Source organism: Scyliorhinus torazame, chromosome 14, assembly GCF_047496885.1.
Source record: "Scyliorhinus torazame isolate Kashiwa2021f chromosome 14, sScyTor2.1, whole genome shotgun sequence".
NCBI classification, from domain to species: Eukaryota; Metazoa; Chordata; class Chondrichthyes; order Carcharhiniformes; family Scyliorhinidae; genus Scyliorhinus; species Scyliorhinus torazame.
The window spans coordinates 142,390,653-142,413,786 of record NC_092720.1 but is presented as its reverse complement, the minus strand read 5'-3'; the positions used below and the strand labels follow the sequence as shown (position 1 = coordinate 142,413,786).

Below are 23,134 nucleotides of genomic sequence, written 5' to 3'. Positions count from 1 at the left end.
GATCAGTGAACACCCAGCACTCTCGATAGATCAGTAATCCCACAGCACTCTCTCTAGATCAGTGAACACCCAGCACTCTCACTAGATCAGTGAACACCGAGCACTCTCTCTAGATCAGTGATCACCCAGCTCTCTCTCTAGATCAGTGAGCACCCAGCACTCTCTCTAGATCAGTGAACACCCAGCACTCTCACTAGATCAGTGAACACCCAGCACTCTCGCTAGATCAGTGAACACACAGCACTCTCTCTAGATCAGTCATCACACAGCACTCTCTCTAGATCAGTGAACACCGAGTACTCTCTCGATCAGTAATCACACAGCACTCCCTCTAGATCAGTGAACACACAGCACTCTCTCTAGATCAGTGAACACAAAGCACTCTCTCTAGATCAGTAATCACACAGCACTCTCTCCAGATCAGTGAACACCGAGTACTCTCTCGATCAGTAATCACACTGCACTCCCTCTAGATCAGTAAACACCCAGCACTCTCTATATATCAGTAATCAAACAGCACACTCTCTAGATCAGTGAACACCCAGCACCCTCTCTAGATCAGTGATCACCCAGCACTCTCTCTAGATCAGTGAACACCCAGCTCCCTCTCTAGATCAGTGATCACACAGCACTCTCTCTAGATCAGTGATCACCCAGCACTCTCCATAGAACAGTGAACACACAACACTCTCTCTAGATCAGTGACCCACAGCACTCTCTCTAGATCAGTGATCACCCAGCACTCTCCATAGAACAGTGAACACACAACACTCTCTCTAGATCAGTGATACCCAGCACTCTCTCTAGATCAGTATACACCCAGCATTCTCTCTAGATCAGTGAACACCCAGCAATCTCTCTAGATCAGTGAACACCCAGCACTCACTCTAGATCAGTGATCACCCAGCACTCTCTCTAGATCAGTGAACACCCAGCACCCTCTCTAGATCAGTGATCACCCAGCACTCTGTCTAGATCAGTGAACACCCAGCACTCTCTCTAGATCAGTAAAAACACAGCACTCTCTAGATCAGTGAACACACAGCAGCCTCTCTAGATCAGTGAACACCCGGCACCCTCTCTAGGTCAGTGATCACACAGCACTCTCTCTAGATCAGTGATTACCCAGCACTTTCTCTAGGTCAGTGATCACCCAGCACTCTCTCTCGGTCAGTGAACACCGAGTACTCTCTCGATCAGTAATCACACAGCGCTCTCTCTAGATCAGTGAACACCGAGTACTCTCTCGATCAGTAATCACACAGCACTCCCTCTAGATCAGTGAACACCCAGCACTCTCTATAGATCAGTAATCACACAGCACTCTCTCTAGATCAGTGAACACACAGCATTCTCTCTAGATCAGTGAACACACAGCACTCTCTCTAGATCAGTGAACACCCAGCACTCTCTCTAGATCACTAATCACACAGCACTCTCTCTAGATCACTAATCACCCAGCACTCTCTCTGGATCAGTGAACACACAGCATTCTCTCTAGATCAGTGAACACCCAGCACCCTCTCTAGATCACTAATCACACAGCACCTCTCTCTCGATCACTAATCACACAGCACTCTCTCTAGATCACTAATCACACAGCACTCTTTCTAAATCAGTGACACACAGCACTCTCTCTAGATCAGTGAACACCCAGCACCCTCTCTAGATCAGTGAACACCCAGCACTCTCTCTAGATCAGTGAACACCATGCACCCTCTCTAGATCAGTGAACACCCAGCACTCTCTCTAGATCACTAATCACACAGCACTCTCTCTAGATCACTAATCACACAGCACTCTCTCTAGATCAGTGAACACACAGCATTCTCTCTAGATCAGTGAACACACAGCACTCTCTCTAGATCAGTGACACACAGCACTCTTTCTAGATTAGTGAACACCCAGCACTCTCTCTACATCAGTGAACACACAGCACTCTCTCAAGATCAGTGAATACACAGCATTCTCTCTAGATCAATAATCGCCCAGCACGCTCTCTAGATCAGTGAACACACAGCACTCTCTCTAGATCAGTGATCACCCAGCACTCTCTCTAGATCAGTGAACACACAGCACTCTCGCTAGATCAGTGAACACACAGCACTCTCTCGAGATCAGTAATCACACAGCACTCTCTCTAGATCAGTGAACACAAAGCACTCTCTCTAGATCAGTAATCACATAGCACTCTCTCTAGATCAGTGAACACCGAGTACTCTCTCGATCAGTAATCACACAGCACTCCCTCTAGATCAGTGAACACACAGCACTCTCTCTAGATCAGTGAACACAAAGCACTCTCTCTAGATCAGTAATCACACTGCACTCTCTCTAGATCAGTGAACACCGAGTACTCTCTCGATCAGTAATCACACAGCACTCCCTCTAGATCAGTGAACACACAGCACTCTCTCTAGATCAGTGAACACAAAGCACTCTCTCTAGATCAGTAATCACACAGCACTCTCTCTAGATCAGTGAACACAGAGTACTCTCTCGATCAGTAATCACACAGCACTCCCTCTAGATCAGTGAACACCCAGCACTCTCTATAGATCAGTAATCCCACAGCACTCTCTCTAGATCAGTGAACACCCAGCACTCTCACTAGATCAGTGAACACCGAGCACTCTCTCTAGATCAGTGATCACCCAGCTCTCTCTCTAGATCAGTGAACACCCAGCACTCTCTCTAGATCAGTGAACACCCAGCACTCTCACTAGATCAGTGAACACCCAGCACTCTCGCTAGATCAGTGAACACACAGCACTCTCTCTAGATCAGTCATCACACAGCACTCTCTCTAGATCAGTGAACACCGAGTACTCTCTCGATCAGTAATCACACAGCACTCCCTCTAGATCAGTGAACACACAGCACTCTCTCTAGATCAGTGAACACAAAGCACTCTCTCTAGATCAGTAATCACACAGCACTCTCTCCAGATCAGTGAACACCGAGTACTCTCTCGATCAGTAATCACACTGCACTCCCTCTAGATCAGTAAACACCCAGCACTCTCTATATATCAGTAATCAAACAGCACACTCTCTAGATCAGTGAACACCCAGCACCCTCTCTAGATCAGTGATCACCCAGCACTCTCTCTAGATCAGTGAACACCCAGCTCCCTCTCTAGATCAGTGATCACACAGCACTCTCTCTAGATCAGTGATCACCCAGCACTCTCCATAGAACAGTGAACACACAACACTCTCTCTAGATCAGTGACCCACAGCACTCTCTCTAGATCAGTGATCACCCAGCACTCTCCATAGAACAGTGAACACACAACACTCTCTCTAGATCAGTGATACCCAGCACTCTCTCTAGATCAGTGAACACCCAGCAATCTCTCTAGATCAGTGAACACCCAGCACTCACTCTAGATCAGTGATCACCCAGCACTCTCTCTAGATCAGTGAACACCCAGTACTCTCACTAGATCAGTGAACACCCAGCACTCTCTCTAGATCAGTGAACACCCAGCACCCTCTCTAGATCAGTGATCACCCAGCACTCTGTCTAGATCAGTGAACACCCAGCACTCTCTCTAGATCAGTAAAAACACAGCACTCTCTAGATCAGTGAACACACAGCAGCCTCTCTAGATCAGTGAACACCCGGCACCCTCTCTAGGTCAGTGATCACACAGCACTCTCTCTAGATCAGTGATTACCCAGCACTTTCTCTAGGTCAGTGATCACCCAGCACTCTCTCTCGGTCAGTGAACACCGAGTACTCTCTCGATCAGTAATCACACAGCACTCTCTCTAGATCAGTGAACACAGAGTACTCTCTCGATCAGTAATCACACAGCACTCCCTCTAGATCAGTGAACACCCAGCACTCTCTATAGATCAGTAATCCCACAGCACTCTCTCTAGATCAGTGAACACCCAGCACTCTCACTAGATCAGTGAACACCGAGCACTCTCTCTAGATCAGTGATCACCCAGCTCTCTCTCTAGATCAGTGAACACCCAGCACTCTCTCTAGATCAGTGAACACCCAGCACTCTCACTAGATCAGTGAACACCCAGCACTCTCGCTAGATCAGTGAACACACAGCACTCTCTCTAGATCAGTCATCACACAGCACTCTCTCTAGATCAGTGAACACCGAGTACTCTCTCGATCAGTAATCACACAGCACTCCCTCTAGATCAGTGAACACACAGCACTCTCTCTAGATCAGTGAACACAAAGCACTCTCTCTAGATCAGTAATCACACAGCACTCTCTCCAGATCAGTGAACACCGAGTACTCTCTCGATCAGTAATCACACTGCACTCCCTCTAGATCAGTAAACACCCAGCACTCTCTATATATCAGTAATCAAACAGCACACTCTCTAGATCAGTGAACACCCAGCACCCTCTCTAGATCAGTGATCACCCAGCACTCTCTCTAGATCAGTGAACACCCAGCTCCCTCTCTAGATCAGTGATCACACAGCACTCTCTCTAGATCAGTGATCACCCAGCACTCTCCATAGAACAGTGAACACACAACACTCTCTCTAGATCAGTGACCCACAGCACTCTCTCTAGATCAGTGATCACCCAGCACTCTCCATAGAACAGTGAACACACAACACTCTCTCTAGATCAGTGATACCCAGCACTCTCTCTAGATCAGTATACACCCAGCATTCTCTCTAGATCAGTGAACACCCAGCAATCTCTCTAGATCAGTGAACACCCAGCACTCACTCTAGATCAGTGATCACCCAGCACTCTCTCTAGATCAGTGAACACCCAGTACTCTCACTAGATCAGTGAACACCCAGCACTCTCTCTAGATCAGTGAACACCCAGCACCCTCTCTAGATCAGTGATCACCCAGCACTCTGTCTAGATCAGTGAACACCCAGCACTCTCTCTAGATCAGTAAAAACACAGCACTCTCTAGATCAGTGAACACACAGCAGCCTCTCTAGATCAGTGAACACCCGGCACCCTCTCTAGGTCAGTGATCACACAGCACTCTCTCTAGATCAGTGATTACCCAGCACTTTCTCTAGGTCAGTGATCACCCAGCACTCTCTCTCGGTCAGTGAACACCGAGTACTCTCTCGATCAGTAATCACACAGCACTCTCTCTAGATCAGTGAACACCGAGTACTCTCTCGATCAGTAATCACACAGCACTCCCTCTAGATCAGTGAACACCCAGCACTCTCTATAGATCAGTAATCACACAGCACTCTCTCTAGATCAGTGAACACACAGCATTCTCTCTAGATCAGTGAACACACAGCACTCTCTCTAGATCAGTGAACACCCAGCACTCTCTCTAGATCACTAATCACACAGCACTCTCTCTAGATCACTAATCACCCAGCACTCTCTCTGGATCAGTGAACACACAGCATTCTCTCTAGATCAGTGAACACCCAGCACCCTCTCTAGATCACTAATCACACAGCACCTCTCTCTCGATCACTAATCACACAGCACTCTCTCTAGATCACTAATCACACAGCACTCTTTCTAAATCAGTGACACACAGCACTCTCTCTAGATCAGTGAACACCCAGCACCCTCTCTAGATCAGTGAACACCCAGCACTCTCTCTAGATCAGTGAACACCATGCACCCTCTCTAGATCAGTGAACACCCAGCACTCTCTCTAGGTCACTAATCACACAGCACTCTCTCTAGATCACTAATCACACAGCACTCTCTCTAGATCAGTGAACACACAGCATTCTCTCTAGATCAGTGAACACACAGCACTCTCTCTAGATCAGTGACACACAGCACTCTTTCTAGATTAGTGAACACCCAGCACTCTCTCTACATCAGTGAACACACAGCACTCTCTCAAGATCAGTGAATACACAGCATTCTCTCTAGATCAATAATCGCCCAGCACGCTCTCTAGATCAGTGAACACACAGCACTCTCTCTAGATCAGTGATCACCCAGCACTCTCTCTAGATCAGTGAACACACAGCACTCTCGCTAGATCAGTGAACACACAGCACTCTCTCGAGATCAGTAATCACACAGCACTCTCTCTAGATCAGTGAACACAAAGCACTCTCTCTAGATCAGTAATCACATAGCACTCTCTCTAGATCAGTGAACACCGAGTACTCTCTCGATCAGTAATCACACAGCACTCCCTCTAGATCAGTGAACACACAGCACTCTCTCTAGATCAGTGAACACAAAGCACTCTCTCTAGATCAGTAATCACACTGCACTCTCTCTAGATCAGTGAACACCGAGTACTCTCTCGATCAGTAATCACACAGCACTCCCTCTAGATCAGTGAACACCCAGCACTCTCTATATATCAGTAATCACACAGCACACTCTCTAGATCAGTGAACACCCAGCACCCTCTCTAGATCAGTGATCACCCAGCACTCTCTCTAGATCAGTGAACACCCAGCCCTCTCTCTAGATCAGTGAACACCCAGCATTCTCTCTAGATCAGTGAACACCCAGCACTCTCTCTAGATCAGTGAACACCCAGCACCCTCTCTAGATCAGTGAACACCCAGCACTCTCTCTAGATCAGTGAACACCCAGCACTCTCTCTAGATCAGTGAACACCCAGCACTCTCTCTAGATCAGTGAACACCCAGCACTCTCTCTAGATCAGTGAACACACAGCACTCTCGCTAGATCAGTGAACACACAGCACTCTCTCGAGATCAGTAATCACACAGCACTCTCTCTACATCAGTGAACACCGAGTACTCTCTCGATCAGTAATCACACAGCACTCCCTCTAGATCAGTGAACACACAGCACTCTCTCTAGATCAGTGAACACAAAGCACTCTCTCTAGATCAGTAATCACACAGCACTCTCTCTAGATCAGTGAACACAGAGTACTCTCTCGATCAGTAATCACACAGCACTCCCTCTAGATCAGTGAACACCCAGCACTCTCTATAGATCAGTAATCCCACAGCACTCTCTCTAGATCAGTGAACACCCAGCACTCTCACTAGATCAGTGAACACCGAGCACTCTCTCTAGATCAGTGATCACCCAGCTCTCTCTCTAGATCAGTGAACACCCAGCACTCTCTCTAGATCAGTGAACACCCAGCACTCTCACTAGATCAGTGAACACCCAGCACTCTCGCTAGATCAGTGAACACACAGCACTCTCTCTAGATCAGTCATCACACAGCACTCTCTCTAGATCAGTGAACACCGAGTACTCTCTCGATCAGTAATCACACAGCACTCCCTCTAGATCAGTGAACACACAGCACTCTCTCTAGATCAGTGAACACAAAGCACTCTCTCTAGATCAGTAATCACACAGCACTCTCTCCAGATCAGTGAACACCGAGTACTCTCTCGATCAGTAATCACACTTCACTCCCTCTAGATCAGTAAACACCCAGCACTCTCTATATATCAGTAATCAAACAGCACACTCTCTAGATCAGTGAACACCCAGCACCCTCTCTAGATCAGTGATCACCCAGCACTCTCTCTAGATCAGTGAACACCCAGCTCCCTCTCTAGATCAGTGATCACACAGCACTCTCTCTAGATCAGTGATCACCCAGCACTCTCCATAGAACAGTGAACACACAACACTCTCTCTAGATCAGTGACCCACAGCACTCTCTCTAGATCAGTGATCACCCAGCACTCTCCATAGAACAGTGAACACACAACACTCTCTCTAGATCAGTGATACCCAGCACTCTCTCTAGATCAGTATACACCCAGCATTCTCTCTAGATCAGTGAACACCCAGCAATCTCTCTAGATCAGTGAACACCCAGCACTCACTCTAGATCAGTGATCACCCAGCACTCTCTCTAGATCAGTGAACACCCAGTACTCTCACTAGATCAGTGAACACCCAGCACTCTCTCTAGATCAGTGAACACCCAGCACCCTCTCTAGATCAGTGATCACCCAGCACTCTGTCTAGATCAGTGAACACCCAGCACTCTCTCTAGATCAGTAAAAACACAGCACTCTCTAGATCAGTGAACACACAGCAGCCTCTCTAGATCAGTGAACACCCGGCACCCTCTCTAGGTCAGTGATCACACAGCACTCTCTCTAGATCAGTGATTACCCAGCACTTTCTCTAGGTCAGTGATCACCCAGCACTCTCTCTCGGTCAGTGAACACCGAGTACTCTCTCGATCAGTAATCACACAGCACTCTCTCTAGATCAGTGAACACCGAGTACTCTCTCGATCAGTAATCACACAGCACTCCCTCTAGATCAGTGAACACCCAGCACTCTCTATAGATCAGTAATCACACAGCACTCTCTCTAGATCAGTGAACACACAGCATTCTCTCTAGATCAGTGAACACACAGCACTCTCTCTAGATCAGTGACCCCACAGCACTCTCTATAGATCAGTAATCACACAGCACTCTCTATAGAGCAGTAATCACACAGCACGCCCTCTAGATCAGTGAACACCCAGCACTCTCTTTAGATCAGTGAACACACAGCACTCTCTCTAGATCAGTGAACACACAACACTCTCTCGAGATCAGTGGACACCCAGCACTCTCTCTAGATCAGTAAAAACACAGCACTCTCTCCAGATCAGTGAACACTCAGTACTCTCTCTTGATCAGTAATCACACAGCACTCTCTCCAGATCAGTGAACACACAGCACCCTCTCTAGATCAGTGAACACCCAGCACTCTCTCTAGATCAGTGATCACCCAGCACGCTCCCTAGATCAGTGATCACCCAGCACTCTCTATAGATCAGTGAACACCCAGCACGCTCTATAGACAGTAATCACACAGCACTCTCTCTAGATCAGTGAACACACAGCACTCTCTATAGATCAATGAACACCCAGCACTCTCTATAGAGCAGTAATCACACAGCACTCTCTTGATCAGTGAACACACAGCAGCCTCTCTAGATCAGTGAACACCCAGCACTCTCTCTAGGTCAGTGATCACCCAGCACTCTCTCTAGATCAGTGATTACCCAGCACTTTCTCTAGGTCAGTGATCACCCAGCACTCTCTCTAGGTCAGTGACCGCCCAGCACTCTCACTAGATCAGTGAACACCCAGCATTCTCTCTCGATCAGTAATCACACAGCACTCTCTCTAGATCAGTGAACACACAGCACTCTCTATAGATCAGTAATCACACAGCACTCCCTCTAGATCAGTGAACACCCAGCACTCTCTATAGATCAGTAATCACACAGAACTCTCTCTAGATCAGTGAACACCGAGTACTCTCTCGATCAGTAATCACACAGCACTCCCTCTAGATCAGTGATCACACAGCGCTCTCTATAGAGCAGTAATCACACAGAATTCTCTCTAGATCAGTGAACACACAGCACTCTCTCTGGATCAGTGAACATCCGGCACTCTCTCTAGATCAGTGAACACCCAGCACTCTCTCTAGATCAGTGAACACCCAGCACTCTCTCTAGATCAGTGAACACCCAGCACTCTCTCTAGATTAGTGACACACAGCATTCTCTATAGAGCAGTAATCACCCAGCACTCTCTCTAGATCAGTGAACACAAAGCACTCTCTCTGGGTCAGTGAACACCCGGCACTCTCTCTAGATTAGTGACACACAGCATTCTCTATAGAGCAGTAATCACCCAGCACTCTCTCTAGATCAGTGAACACCCAGCACTCTCTCTAGATCAGTGGACAACCAGCACTCTCTCTGGATCAGTGAAATCCCACACCCACTCTAAATCAGTGAACACCCAGCACTCTCTCGAGATCAGTGAACACCCAGCACCCTGTCTAGATCAGTGAACCCACAGCACTCTCTCTAGCTCAGTGAATACCCAGCACTCTCTCTAGATCAGTGAACACACAGCACTCTCTCTCGATTAGTGACACCCAGCACTCTCTCTAGATCAGTGAACACCCAGCACTCTCTCTAGATCAGTGACACACAGCACTCTCTCTAGATCAGTGAACACCCAGCACCCTCTCTAGATCAGTGAACACCCAGCACCCTCTCTAGATCAGTGATCACCCAGCACTCTCTCTAGATCAGTGAACACCCAGCACCCTCTCTAGATCAGTGATCACCCAGCACTCTCTCTAGATCAGTGACACACAGCACTCTCTCTAGATCAGTAATCACTTAGCACTCTCTCTAGATCAGTGAACACCGAGTACTCTCTCGATCAGTAATCACACAGCACTCCCTCTAGATCAGTGAACACACTGCACTCTCTATAGATCAGTAATCACACAGCACTCTCTATAGAGCAGTAATCACACAGAACTCTCTCTAGATCAGGGAACACACAGCACTCTCTCTAGATCAGTGAACACCCGGCACTCTCTCTAGATCAGTGAATACCCAGCACTCTCTCTGGATCAGTGAACACCCGGCTCTCTCTCTAGATCAGTGAACACCCAGCACTCTCTCTAGATCAGTGGACAACCAGCACTCTCTCTGGATCAGTGAAATCCCACACCCACTCTAAATCAGTGAACACCCAGCACTCTCTCGAGATCAGTGAACACCCAGCACCCTGTCTAGATCAGTGAACCCACAGCACTCTCTGAAGATCAGTGAATACCCAGCACTCTCTCTAGATCAGTGACACACAGCACTCTCTCTAGATCAGTGAACACCCAGCACCCTCTCTAGATCAGTGAACACCAGGCACCCTCTCTAGATCAGTGATCACCCAGCACTCTCTCTAGATCAGTGAACACCCAGCACCCTCTCTAGATCAGTAATCACCCAGCACTCTCTCTAGATCAGTGACACACAGCACTCTCTCTAGATCAGTGAACACCCCGCACCCTCTCTAGATCAGTGACACACATCACTCTTTCTAGATTAGTGAATACCCAGCACTCTCTCTAGATCAGTGAACACCCAGCACTCTCTCTAGATCACTAATCACACAGCACTCTCTCTAGATCACTAATCACCCAGCACTCTCTCTGGATCAGTGAACACACAGCATTCTCTCTAGATCAGTGAACACCCAGCACCCTCTCTAGATCACTAATCACACAGCACCTCTCTCTAGATCACTAATCACACAGCACTCTCTCTCGATCACTAATCACACAGCACTCTCTCTAAATCAGTGACACACAGCACTCTCTCTAGATCAGTGAACACCCAGCACCCTCTCTAGATCAGTGAACACCCAGCACTCTCTCTAGATCAGTGAACACCATGCACCCTCTCTAGATCAGTGAACACCCAGCACTCTCTCTAGATCACTAATCACACAGCACTCTCTCTTGATCACTAATCACACAGCACTCTCTCTAGATCAGTGAACACACAGCACTCTCTCTAGATCAATAATCGCCCAGCACGCTCTCTAGATCAGTGAACACACAGCACTCTCTCTAGATCAGTGATCACCCAGCACTCTCTCTAGATCAGTGAACACCCAGCACCCTCTCTAGATCAGTGATCACCCAGCACTCTCTCTAGATCAGTGACACACAGCACTCTCTCTAGATCAGTGAACACCCCGCACCCTCTCTAGATCAGTGACACACAGCACTCTTTCTAGATTAGTGAATACCCAGCACTCTCTCTAGATCAGTGAACACCCAGCACTCTCTCTAGATCACTAATCACACAGCACTCTCTCTAGATCACTAATCACCCAGCACTCTCTCTGGATCAGTGAACACACAGCATTCTCTCTAGATCAGTGAACACCCAGCACCCTCTCTAGATCACTAATCACACAGCACCTCTCTCTAGATCACTAATCACACAGCACTCTCTCTCGATCACTAATCACACAGCACTCTCTCTAAATCAGTGACACACAGCACTCTCTCTAGATCAGTGAACACCCAGCACCCTCTCTAGATCAGTGAACACCCAGCACCCTCTCTAGATCAGTGAACACCCAGCACTCTCTCTAGATCACTAATCACACAGCACTCTCTCTTGATCACTAATCACACAGCACTCTCTCTAGATCAGTGAACACACAGCATTCTCTCTAGATCAGTGAACACTCAGCACTCTCTCTAGATCAGTGACACACAGCACTCTTTCTAGATTAGTGAACACCCAGCACTCTCTCTACATCAGTGAACACACAGCACTCTCTCAAGATCAGTGAACACACAGCACTCTCTCTAGATCAATAATCGCCCAGCACGCTCTCTAGATCAGTGAACACACAGCACTCTCTCTAGATCAGTGATCACCCAGCACTCTCTCTAGATCAGTGATCACCCAGCACTCTCTCTAGATCAGTGAACACACTACCCTCTCAGTCAGTGAACATACATCACTCTGCCTTGGACTATCTATATTTCTCTCTCCCTGTCCCTCACTGCCTCCATCTCTCTATCAGCTTCTCCCTTTGCTGCCTACTTTGGCCATGTAATTCCTGAGAAAGACTCATTGGCACATTATAAGTCAGAAAACCCGAATAAAATTACCTTCCTGTGACCCCAGTGTCTGGTTCCTCACGCTGCGTACCTATACCCATGGGGGTACACTTTGTGTTTCGTGGAGGTATTTGTCTCTCAATTGTGTATTTGTGGATTTGTAGGAATGACAATTTTTTCTCACCTCTTTCCTCTTCGTTGTGCAAAAGAATCCAAATGCAAATGGCTCCAGCGCTAAAGAACCATGCACAATCACTCGCTTCCTCACTGCTCCTCCAATTCCATTCTGTTTCTTTCCCGCACTTATTGCTGATATGCTGACTAGTGAGATGGCAGTTGAGCAATAAGCATAGGAGTGAAACATCGGTGATTGGTGACATGTTCTGTCGACTGGCTGATGATAATGAGGAACTACAGAACATACGGTTTAAAATAATTTATTGTAGAACAACTGCGTGGTATGATAACTAGGATAAATATAATAACTAACACTAAACAACTGTTTTGGAACTACTACAAATACGTCAATCTCCCAGCGCAACCAACTCCCAGATCACATGGTTTACTTTCTTTTTAAAAAAATATAAATTCAGAGTACCCAATTCATTTTTTCCAATTAAGGGGCAATTTAGCATGGCAAATCCACCTACCCTGCACATCTTTCGGTTGTGGAGGCGAAACCCATGCAAACACGGGGAGAATGTGCAAACTCCACATGGACAGTGACCCAGAGCCGGGATCGAACCTGCTAACCACTGTGCCGCCCTTGATTGATGAGTTTACAATGCCCACCTGTGGTCAGAGGTCGTGCATAACATTATGTACAAACTAGCCATATACATATCATCACAATTGGAGCAGCAGCAAGGTCAATGGTGCTGTAAGGGCCTGAGAACTGGTGCAGTGCTGCTAGGTGAGTAAGGGTGGCACGGTAGCACAGCGGGTAGCACTGTTTTTTTCACAGCACCAGGGTCCCAGGTTCGATTCCCGGCTTGGGTCACTGTCTGTGTGGAGTCTGCACATTCTCCCCATGTCTGTTTGGGTTTCTTCCGGGTGCTCCGGATTCCTCCCACAAGTCCCGAAAGACATGCTCTTAGGTAATTTGGACATTCTGGATTCTCCCTCGGTGTTCCCGAACATGCCCTGGAATGTGGCGACTAGGGGATTTTCACAGTAACTTCATTGCAGTGTTAATGTATGCCTACTTGTGACAATAATAAAGATTAAAAATTAGTTTGCTGGGCAGCACAGCCTATCTGGTCAAGGTCATCACCTACATATACAAAAAAAGAGTAAATGGGGACAGCGTATGGGGAAGAGGGGCTGCTGAGTTTGTTATTCCTTTGTATAGGAGCAGGAAGTGTATTCACTGATCTATCTTTAAACAAGCAAATATTCTTTGCAACTAGATGATCAAAATTCATTCTTTGCCATATTGTTAGAAAATTGCAGCTCCAGTATTTAAATTATTTTTACATATATCATTGAAAGTATAGTGAATCACAGAATTGTTACAGTGCAGAAGGACGACATTTGGCTCATCGTTTCTGCACCGGCTCTCCAAGTGAGCATCATGACTTTGTGCCATTCCTCTGCCTTTTACCTGCACCTTGCACAATGATTACTTGAACAGAAACATCTAATGGCCTCTTGAATGTCCCAATTGCGTGCACCACATTTCCAGGCAGTGCATTCCAGACCCTGACCACTGGGTGAGTGAAAAGATCTTTTCTCTCATCATTTGCTTCTTTTCGAAACCACTTTAAATCTCTGCCCTCTCGTTCTTGATCCTTTTACGAGCAGGAACAATTTCTCCCTGTCTACTCCGTCCTGCCCCCCTCTTAACAGGAAGGTTTAGCGCTGTTTGCAACCGATGATCATACAAGATGATGTCAAATAGAAACATCGGGCACGATTCTCCGGCCTTGTTGTGCTCTCGCTTGAGCGCAAAGCGACAGTGAATGCCGGGAAAGACCTCCAGCGAGCTTCCCGACTGCCTCCTTGCCTCCCGGGATTCTCCAAAGTCCCGCGAGGCATCGGAGCCGGAACCCTGCCCCAAATGGGTGGGGCCTAATGACATTTACGGAAGTAAATCGTAAACCTACTTAAGACCTACCTGCGTGGAATCCACCAGCCTCCCTTGATCCTTCGGCCTCCCCAGGGAGGCTGCAGCCGGGCGCCGATCAGTGCTGGTCCAGACAGTGCGGTACCCAGGATTCTCTCAGGCCATCGGAGACCCCAGGGTGGTCCGGGTAAGTGCAAGGTGGCTCCCTGACCCTCCCCCGGAACGTGGGCACCTTGCACTGCCCAGCTGGCACCTTGGTACAGCCAATGTGCTCAGATGGCACTGCAAAGCCAGCAGCATCACCGCCTGGGTATCAGGGTGGCACTGCAAGGATGCCCGAGTGCCATGGTGGCACTGCCAAGGGTTAGGGGCCGGGGGGGGGCCATGCCCATGAAATGAGGGTGGAGAGGGGATTTGAAGGGTGGGGGTGTGCAGGGCAGGTAAGTATGGGTCTCAAGGAGGTTGGAGGGATGATGGGTGAGGGTCCTGAAGAGGGAGGGGTGCCCAGGGACCCCATAGTGAGGTGTCCTCACATGGGGGGTGTGGGGTAGTGTTCATATGTGTGGGGGTGGCATTGCCCATGGGTGTGGGGGTGTGTGTGTGGGGGAAACTACAAGCTCACTTAGAGATCGGGGCACCCTTTCAAAATGGCAGCCTGAACTCTGAGTTCACTTCCCCAGTGCTAACGAAAATTCTAAATGTGGGATACATCAGTGAGAAACTCCCCAGGGCCCAAACAGTGACTAAGTGACATTGAATAGCGGTGGGAAACTAGCCGGCAGGGCCGACGGGAAACTCCATGAAAAAACCGCCACAAATTAACTTGGAAACTTTGGGGGGGGAATTTTTGGGGAGCGTGTCGGGGTATGTAAAATTTTAGCAAATCTGAATAGGTGTTCACCTCCAAATAATGCTTGTGAACTGCTGCCCTATGTGACTGTAAAGAGCTCAGAAAGATCACTTTACAGCTGCTGGTTCACTCTAATTCCTACTTTCTGTATGAGATGATCTCCACCTACCACCCCAACATCACACACCCAGTCCCCACAACCACAACCAGAAACTGGTCCAGCTCTTGTTCGAATGAATTGGCATTCATCAAACAATCTGACAGCCTATCCCACAGATCCATCATTTTATGGGGATTGGGTCAGCTCCCAGTTTCCTATCTAAATCTGTCCTTCCACAGATTAACATTCTGACCCCTGGACCTCCCAAACCTGTTTAGTTTTAGTAAACTGTGAACTGGAACATATTCTATTCCTTTCATCATCCTGGAAACTTTAATCGAATCTCCTCTAAGCCTCTGTTTCTCTATATTGCAGAGTGACGACTCTCTTAGCCTCACTTGATGCTCTGAATTATTTGATTAGTGCACTGGCTCTCCCCTCCAAAGCCTCAATTTCACACACAAGACCAAAATCGAATGCAGTGTTCCAAATAAGGTCTCTCCTCGGTCTTGTGCAAGGACAAAATAGTATGCATCGTTTGTGATTCAATTGTCCTGTGACTGCATCCCAATATCGTGATCGCTCGAACTATCATGGCATGGTCCATTAGAAATACTTACACGGGAACACCCAGATCTCTTTCTCTATTTTCTTTCATGCTTTTCCCTGAAGGGTGTATGTTAGCTGAGTATTCACACTGCCTACAAGTATATTTGTCCCAATTACACAGCATTTCCTGGTTCTCTCCCATCATACGAGAAGGTTTGTCTGATGACTTGAGCATTGTTTACAATTCTAACCCTCACACAGATCTTAGTTTCACCCACCAATTTATAGATCATGCTCCTGACAACCACATCCAGATCATTAAATATATTAAATTATTTGATTAGTTCCATTTCTTTATTGCAGCTTTTCCCTCATATTCACAAGTCTGCTTTCTTTGCCCATCCACAAACATGCATTTTGGTCAATAAGTTCCAAAGTTGGTCAAAGATTTGCATATCAGAGGTGTGACATTTGAAATGTAGCCAAGGAATGGGCAGCCTGCAATGTGGCCAGCAATAGCCATAGGACCATAAGACATAGGAGTGGAAGTAAGGCCATTCGGCCCATCGAGTCCACTCCACCATTCAATCATGGCTGATTTCAACTCCATTTACCCGCTCTCTCTCCAGCGCCCTTAATTCCTCGAGAAATCACGAATTTATCAACTTCTGTCTTAAAGACACTCAACGTCCCAGCCTCCACCGCCCTCTGTGGCAATGAATTACACAGACCCACCACTCTCTGGCTGAAGAAATTTCTCTTCATCTCTGTTATAAAGTGACTCCCTTTTATTCTAAGGCTGTGCCCCCGGGTCCTAGTCTCCCCTGTTAATGGAAACAACTTCCCTACATCCACCCTATCTAAGCCATTCATTATCTTGTAAGTTTCTATTAGATCTCCCCTCAACCTCCTAAACTCCAATGAATATAATCCCAGGATCCTCAGACGTTCATCGTATGTTAGGCCTACCATTCCTGGGATCATCCGTGTTAATCTCCGCTGGACCCGCTCCAGTGCCAGTATGTCCTTCCTGAGGTGTGGGGCCCAAAATTGCTCACAGTATTCTAAATGGGGCCTAACTAATGCTTTATAAAGCTTCAGAAGTACCTCCCTGCTTTTATATTCCAAGCCTCTTGAGATGAATGACAACATTGCATTTGCTTTCTTAATTACGGACTCAACCTGCAAGTTTACCTTTAGAGAATCCTGGACTAGGACTCCCAAGTCCCTTTGCACTTCAGCATTACGAATTTTGTCACCGTTTAGAAAATAGTCCACGCCTCTATTCTTTTTTCCAAAGTGCAAGACCTCGCACTTGCCCACGTTGAATTTCATCAGCCATTTCTTGGACCACTCTCCTAAACTGTCTAAATCTTTCTGAAGCCTCCCCACCTCCTCCATACTACCTGCCCCTCCACCTATCTTTGTATCATCGGCAAACTTAGCCAGAATGCCCTCAGTCCCGTCATCTAGATCGTTAATATATAAAGAGAACAGCTGTGGCCCCAACACTGAACCCTGCGGGACACCACTCGTCACCGGTTGCCATTCCGAAAAAGAACCTTTTATCCCAACTCTCTGCCTTCTGCCTGACAGCCAATCGTCAATCCATGTTAGTACCTTGCCTCGAATACCATGGGCCCTTATTTTACTCAGCAGTCTCCCATGAGGCACCTTATCAAAGGCCTTTTGGAAGTCAAGATAGATAACATCCATTGGCTCTCCTTGGTCTAACCTATTTGTTATCTCTTCAAAGAACTCTAACAGGTTTGTCAGGCACGACCTCCCCTTACTAAATCCATGCTGACTTGTCCTAATCCGACCCTGCACTTCCAAGAATTTAGAAATCTCATCCTTAACAATGGATTCTAGAATCTTGCCAACAACCGAGGTTAGGCTAATTGGCCTATAATTTTCCATCTTTTTCTTGTTCCCTTCTTGAACAGGGGGATTACAACAGCGATTTTCCAATCCTCTGGTACTTTCCCTGACTCCAGTGACTTTTGAAACATCATCACCAACGCCTCCACTATTTCTTCAGCTATCTCCTTTAGAACTCTAGGATGTAGCCCATCTGGGCCCGGAGATTTATCAATTTTTTTAGACCTCTTAGTTTCTCTAGCACTTTCTCCTTTGTGATGGCTACCATATTCAACTCTGTCCCCTGACTCTCCGGAATTGCTGGGATATTACTCATGTCTTCTCCTGTGAAGACTGACGCAAAGTACTTATTCAGTTCCTCGGCTATTTCCTTGTCTCCCATCACAAAATTACCAGCGTCATTATGGAGCGGCCCAATGTCAACTTTTGCCTCCTGTTTGTTTTTAATGTATTTAAAGAAACTTTTACTATCATTCCTAACGTTACTGGCTAGCCTACCTTCAAATTTGATCCTCTCTTTCCTTATCTCTCTCTTTGTTATCCTCTGTTTGTTTTTATAGCCTTCCCAATCTTCTGACTTCCCACTACTCTTTGCCACATTATAGGCTTTCTCTTTTGCTTTGATGCATTCCCTAACTTCCTTTGTCAGCCATGGCTGCCTAATCCCCCCTTTGATAACCTTTCTTTTCTTTGGGATGAACCTCTGTACTGTGTCCTCAATTACTCCCAGAAACTCCTGCCATTGCTGTTCTACTGTCTTTCCCAATAGGCTCTGCTCCCAGTCGATTTTCGTCAGTTCCTCCCTCATGCCCCTGTAGTTACCTTTATTTAACTGTAACACCTTTACATCTGATTCTACCTTCTTTTTTTCAAATTGGAGATTGAATTCAACCATATTATGTTCACTGCCTCCTAAGTGCTCCCTTACTTTAACATCTTTAATCACGTCTGGCTCATTACATAACACTAAGTCCAGAATGGCCTGTTCCCTCGTGGGCTCCATCACAAGCTGTTCCAAAAAGCCCTCCTGTAAACATTCAATTAATTCCCTTTCCTTGGGTCCACTGGCAGCATTATTTACCCAGTCCACCTGCATATTAAAGTCCCCCATGATCACTGTGACCTTGCCTTTCTGACATGCACTTTCTATTTCGTGGTGCATCTTGTGCCCCTGGTCCTGACCACTGTTAGGAGGCCTGTACATAACTCCCATTATGGTTTTTTTGCCTTTGTGGTTCCTCAACTCTACCCACACAGACTCCACATCATCCGACCCCATGTTGTTTAGTGCTATTGATTTAATTTCATTCCTAATTAACAAGGCAATCCCGCCCCCTCTGCCCACCTCTCTGTCTTTTCGATAGGTTGTGAATCCCTGGATGTTTAAATGCCAGTCCTGAACCCCCTGCAACCATGTCTCTGTGATGCCTACCACATCATACCTGCCAGTCACAATCTGGGCCACAAGCTCATCTACCTTGTTCCGTACACTGCGCGCATTTAAATATAGCACCTTTAATTCTCTATTGACCGTCCCTTTTTGTTTTCTTAGTGTGGTGGACCTTGGTTTACTGAGCCTTTCCATACACTGTGTCATATTTTGTGGGATGGGGACTATTGTAACCTCTCCTGAGTTCTGTCTTTTCGTGCTTTTTTGTATTCCTAAGCAGCTACGCTTCCCACGGATTACTTCACCTCTTGGTTCCCTGACTTTCCCTTCCCCCCGTTATCATTTGGTATTGTAGACAATTCTAAGATGAGTATAAAAATTTATTACCTGGTGCCTCATTTTCGTCTTCATCAGATGTTTCTGCAAGAAATTTTAATTGTCAGTTCAAACAAAGAGATTCCGTGGAATAAAATATGCCGATATTCTCAAATTAATGGGATAATTCAATTTACCTTTCCTAACTGGATACAGCATTCTTATTTGCTGCTCCATTGGAAAGGAAATTGGAACCAATTGAGGACAAGTGTGACAGAGACTGTGCCACATTCCTGTGACACAAAGTTGACAACTAGGAAGTGAGCACATATTCCCGCTAACTTTATATTATTGCATTTCCTATGTGGCTGGTCACACAATATGTCAGCAATTTGTGCTTTTCATTAGGGCAGAGCCAGCGGGCACGATCTTCCGGCCACACTGCGCCAGAAAAGAATCTCTCTGTGGCACAGCATGGCCAGTGAAAGCTGGGAGACCCTGTTCCCGGGATCCATCTGGCTCGCAACGCCTCGCGAGATTCATCGCAACCTTGAGAGACGTTGCAAGGAGAATCCTGCCCCCAATGGGTGGGATGGGGAGGTCGGGCTTTTTTGGGGGGGCCTCGGAGAGTTGAAAATAGCATACCGATCTCTCGCTACAACGGGTAGTTCCGGTGAGTAGAGCACCCCGTTGTAAAAAACGGGGCTATGTGCGGCCTTGCCGGGCGTTTCCCATTTAGGCCCCTTATGCAACACGAGTAGCGTTGAATAGCCACGTTTTCTCGGCACTGCGAGTGCCAGGAAACACACGGCTAAACGCGCTGGCAAAGGAACTTTGTTCCCTTTTGGGAAGATCGCGCCCAGTGTATTATGTAAAACATATTACATTAATCCACCGAAAGTGTAGGTAAGTTGTTATAAAATCCAGTTGGGTGTTCTGGTCTTCAAACAGGTCAACACGGCTGGAGATGGTGTAACTCTATTTTATTAACAACTCAACTGTAATAACAGACTGTAAGCTTGGGTACGTGCATTACCAGCTTATCTGTGGACCCTGTCCTATCACTATCTAGGTGAGGCACTCAGCACATGGTGAATGTCTGAGAGGCAGGCTGTGAGCTCTGTGGTCTGAGCTGGCTGCTGCTAGAATGAGCGGGAACTCTGGTGTCCACTGTTTTTATAGTGCGTGTGCTCTCACTGGTGATTGGCTGCGATGTTGTGTATGCTGGTTGGTCCCACTGTGTGTCCATCAGTGTGTCAGTGTGTGTGTGATTGCACCATGATATGCTGATGTAGATCATGACATCCCCCCTTTTCGCAAAGAATATGTGCCTACATGAGAAAAATAAAGTGTAGTGAGTGTGTCTGATCATGTGTGTGCATTATTTACATCAATATGTACATGTGGCTATGCTATATACACGGGAAGGTGCCAGGTGCAGAGGAAAACTATGTTACACCAAGAACGAAACAAATGCTATTAACAAACGATGAAAAACTCTTAAACAGTACGGCAGAACAAGTCAGTCAGTCCAATAGTGCAAGGTTTATAAATCAAGTCTTTGGGGTGGGCGACGAATTCGGGTTGACCGTCTCAAGGGTGGTTCAGGATCCACCGGCTGAGGGATGGGCCAGGCCACGGTCGAGTGAGGAGGAGGCAGGGCATCCGGAAGCTCAACAAAGTCCATGTCAGGGACAACAGGAGGGCGTGGCACCGGTGCAGAATTTCATAGCGAGCGTGGAACCAGACGAAGGGCACGCTGATTGCGGCGGCGAATGGAGCCATCAGGCAAACAAACCAGAAACGAGCGGGGAGCCACCTGTCTAAGAACCTTGGCGGTTGCCGACCAGCCACCCTCCGGAAGGTGTATGCAGACATGATCTCCAGGCACCAGGGCAGGAAGATCAGTCTCCCGAGCATCATGAGCCGCCTTGTGTTGCTCACGCTCTTGTTGCATCCGCCGAAGTACCGGAGCATGGTCGAGGTCTGGGACGTGAATGGACGGCACAGTGGTCCTGAGGGTGGCACCCATAAGCAGTTGGGCTGGCGATAGGCCCGTGGACAGTGGGGCCGAGCGATAGGCCAGCAAGGCAAGGCAGAAGTCAGATCCTGCATCAGCAGCCTTGCAGAGGAGCCTTTTTACAATGTGGATGCCCTTCTCTGCTTTGCCATTTGACTGAGGGTGCAGGGGACTGGAAGTCACATGTGCAAAGTTGTATGCACTAGCGAAGGAAGACCATTCCTGACTCGCGAAGCAGGGTCCATTGTCTGACATCACGGTGAGCGGAATGCCGTGGCGAGCAAAGGTCTCCTTACAGGCCCGGATAACAGCCGATGATATGGTGTCGTGCAGGCGTATGACCTCAGGATAGCTGGAAAAGTAGTCGATGATGATGATGTAGTCCCTGCCGAGCGCATGGAACAGGTCCACGCCCACCTTCAACCAGGGGGCCGTGACCAACTCATGGGGCTGAAGGGTCTCAGCGGTTGTGCCGGCTGGAACCGCTGACAGGTGGGGCAATTGAGCACAGTGTTGGCAATGTCCTAATTTATTCCCGGCCAGTATACAGCCTCTCGGGCCTTCCGTCGGCATATTTCAACGCAGAGATGGCCTTCGTGCAGTTGTTCTAAGACAAGCCGGTGCATGCTGTGTGGGATCACAATGCGGTCCAGCTTCAGGACACCATCCACGACTGCCAAGTCGTCCCGAATGTTGTAAAACTGTGGGCATTGTCACTGGAGCCACCCGTCCGTCATGTGGCGCATCACACGTTGCAGAAGGAGGTCAGCCGCAGTCTCATGGCGAATGTGGGCAAGGGGTTCGTCAGTGGCTGGCAGATTGGCAGAAGTGAAGGCTAAATGTGCGTCAACTTGACCAACGAACCCCTCTGGGTCGGATGGAGTGTCGCCTGCCCTGGACAGCGCGTCTGCTATGATCAGCTCCTTACCCGGGTTGGAAGTCGTACCTCCGGAGTTTGAGCAGAATGCGCTGGAGGCGAGGGGTCATGTCATTAATGTCCTTTTGGATGATGCCAACCAGCGGGCGATGGTCGGTCTCCACAGTGAACTGGGGAAGGCAATACACATAGTCGTGGAACTTGTCAACGCCTGTCAACAGGCCTAGGCACTCCTTCTCAATTTGCGCATAGCGCTGCTCTGTGGGGGTCATGGCACGTGACGCATAGGCGACAGGGGCCCAAGATGATGCGTCATCTTGTTGCAGGAGGACCGCCCCAATGCTGGATTGGCTGGCACCAGTCGAGATCTTCGTCTCCCTTGCAGGACGGAAGAACGCCAGTACCGGGGCGGTGGTAAGCTTGACCTTGAGCTCCTCCCATTCACGCTGGTGGGTGGGAAGCCACTGGAATTCAGTTGTCTGCCTGACAAGGTGCCGGAGAGGTGTGGTGTGGGAAGCGAGGTTAGGGATGAATTGTCCCAGGAAGTTGACCATTCCTAGGAAGCGTAGCACCGCCTTCTTGTCTGTCGGCTTCTGCATAGTAGTGATGGCTGCCAACTTGTTGGCATCTGGCCGCACACCCCACCGGGAGATGTGGCCCCCCAAGAACTTGAGCTTGGTTTGGCCAAAAGAACATTTGGCTCTGTTAAGGTACAGGCCCTGGTCCCATATCCGTT

The 23,134-nt window shown here is 47.8% G+C and overlaps 1 protein-coding gene across 8 annotated transcripts in view; it reads right to left on the bottom strand.

Annotated features, from left to right (window-relative positions):
• LOC140390078 (kyphoscoliosis peptidase-like) overlaps nt 1-23,134 on the bottom strand; it is a 930,728-nt gene that overhangs the window by 582,570 nt on the left and 325,024 nt on the right. For 7 of the 8 annotated variants that reach the window (XM_072474955.1, XM_072474961.1, XM_072474960.1 and 4 more), the window contains one exon: nt 19,574-19,606. The exons of the other annotated variant lie outside the window; for it this stretch is intronic. In XM_072474955.1, coding sequence (XP_072331056.1) covers nt 19,574-19,606 — 33 coding nt within the window. The remainder of the gene's footprint in view (nt 1-19,573; nt 19,607-23,134) is intronic. 8 annotated transcript variants of the gene reach the window in all.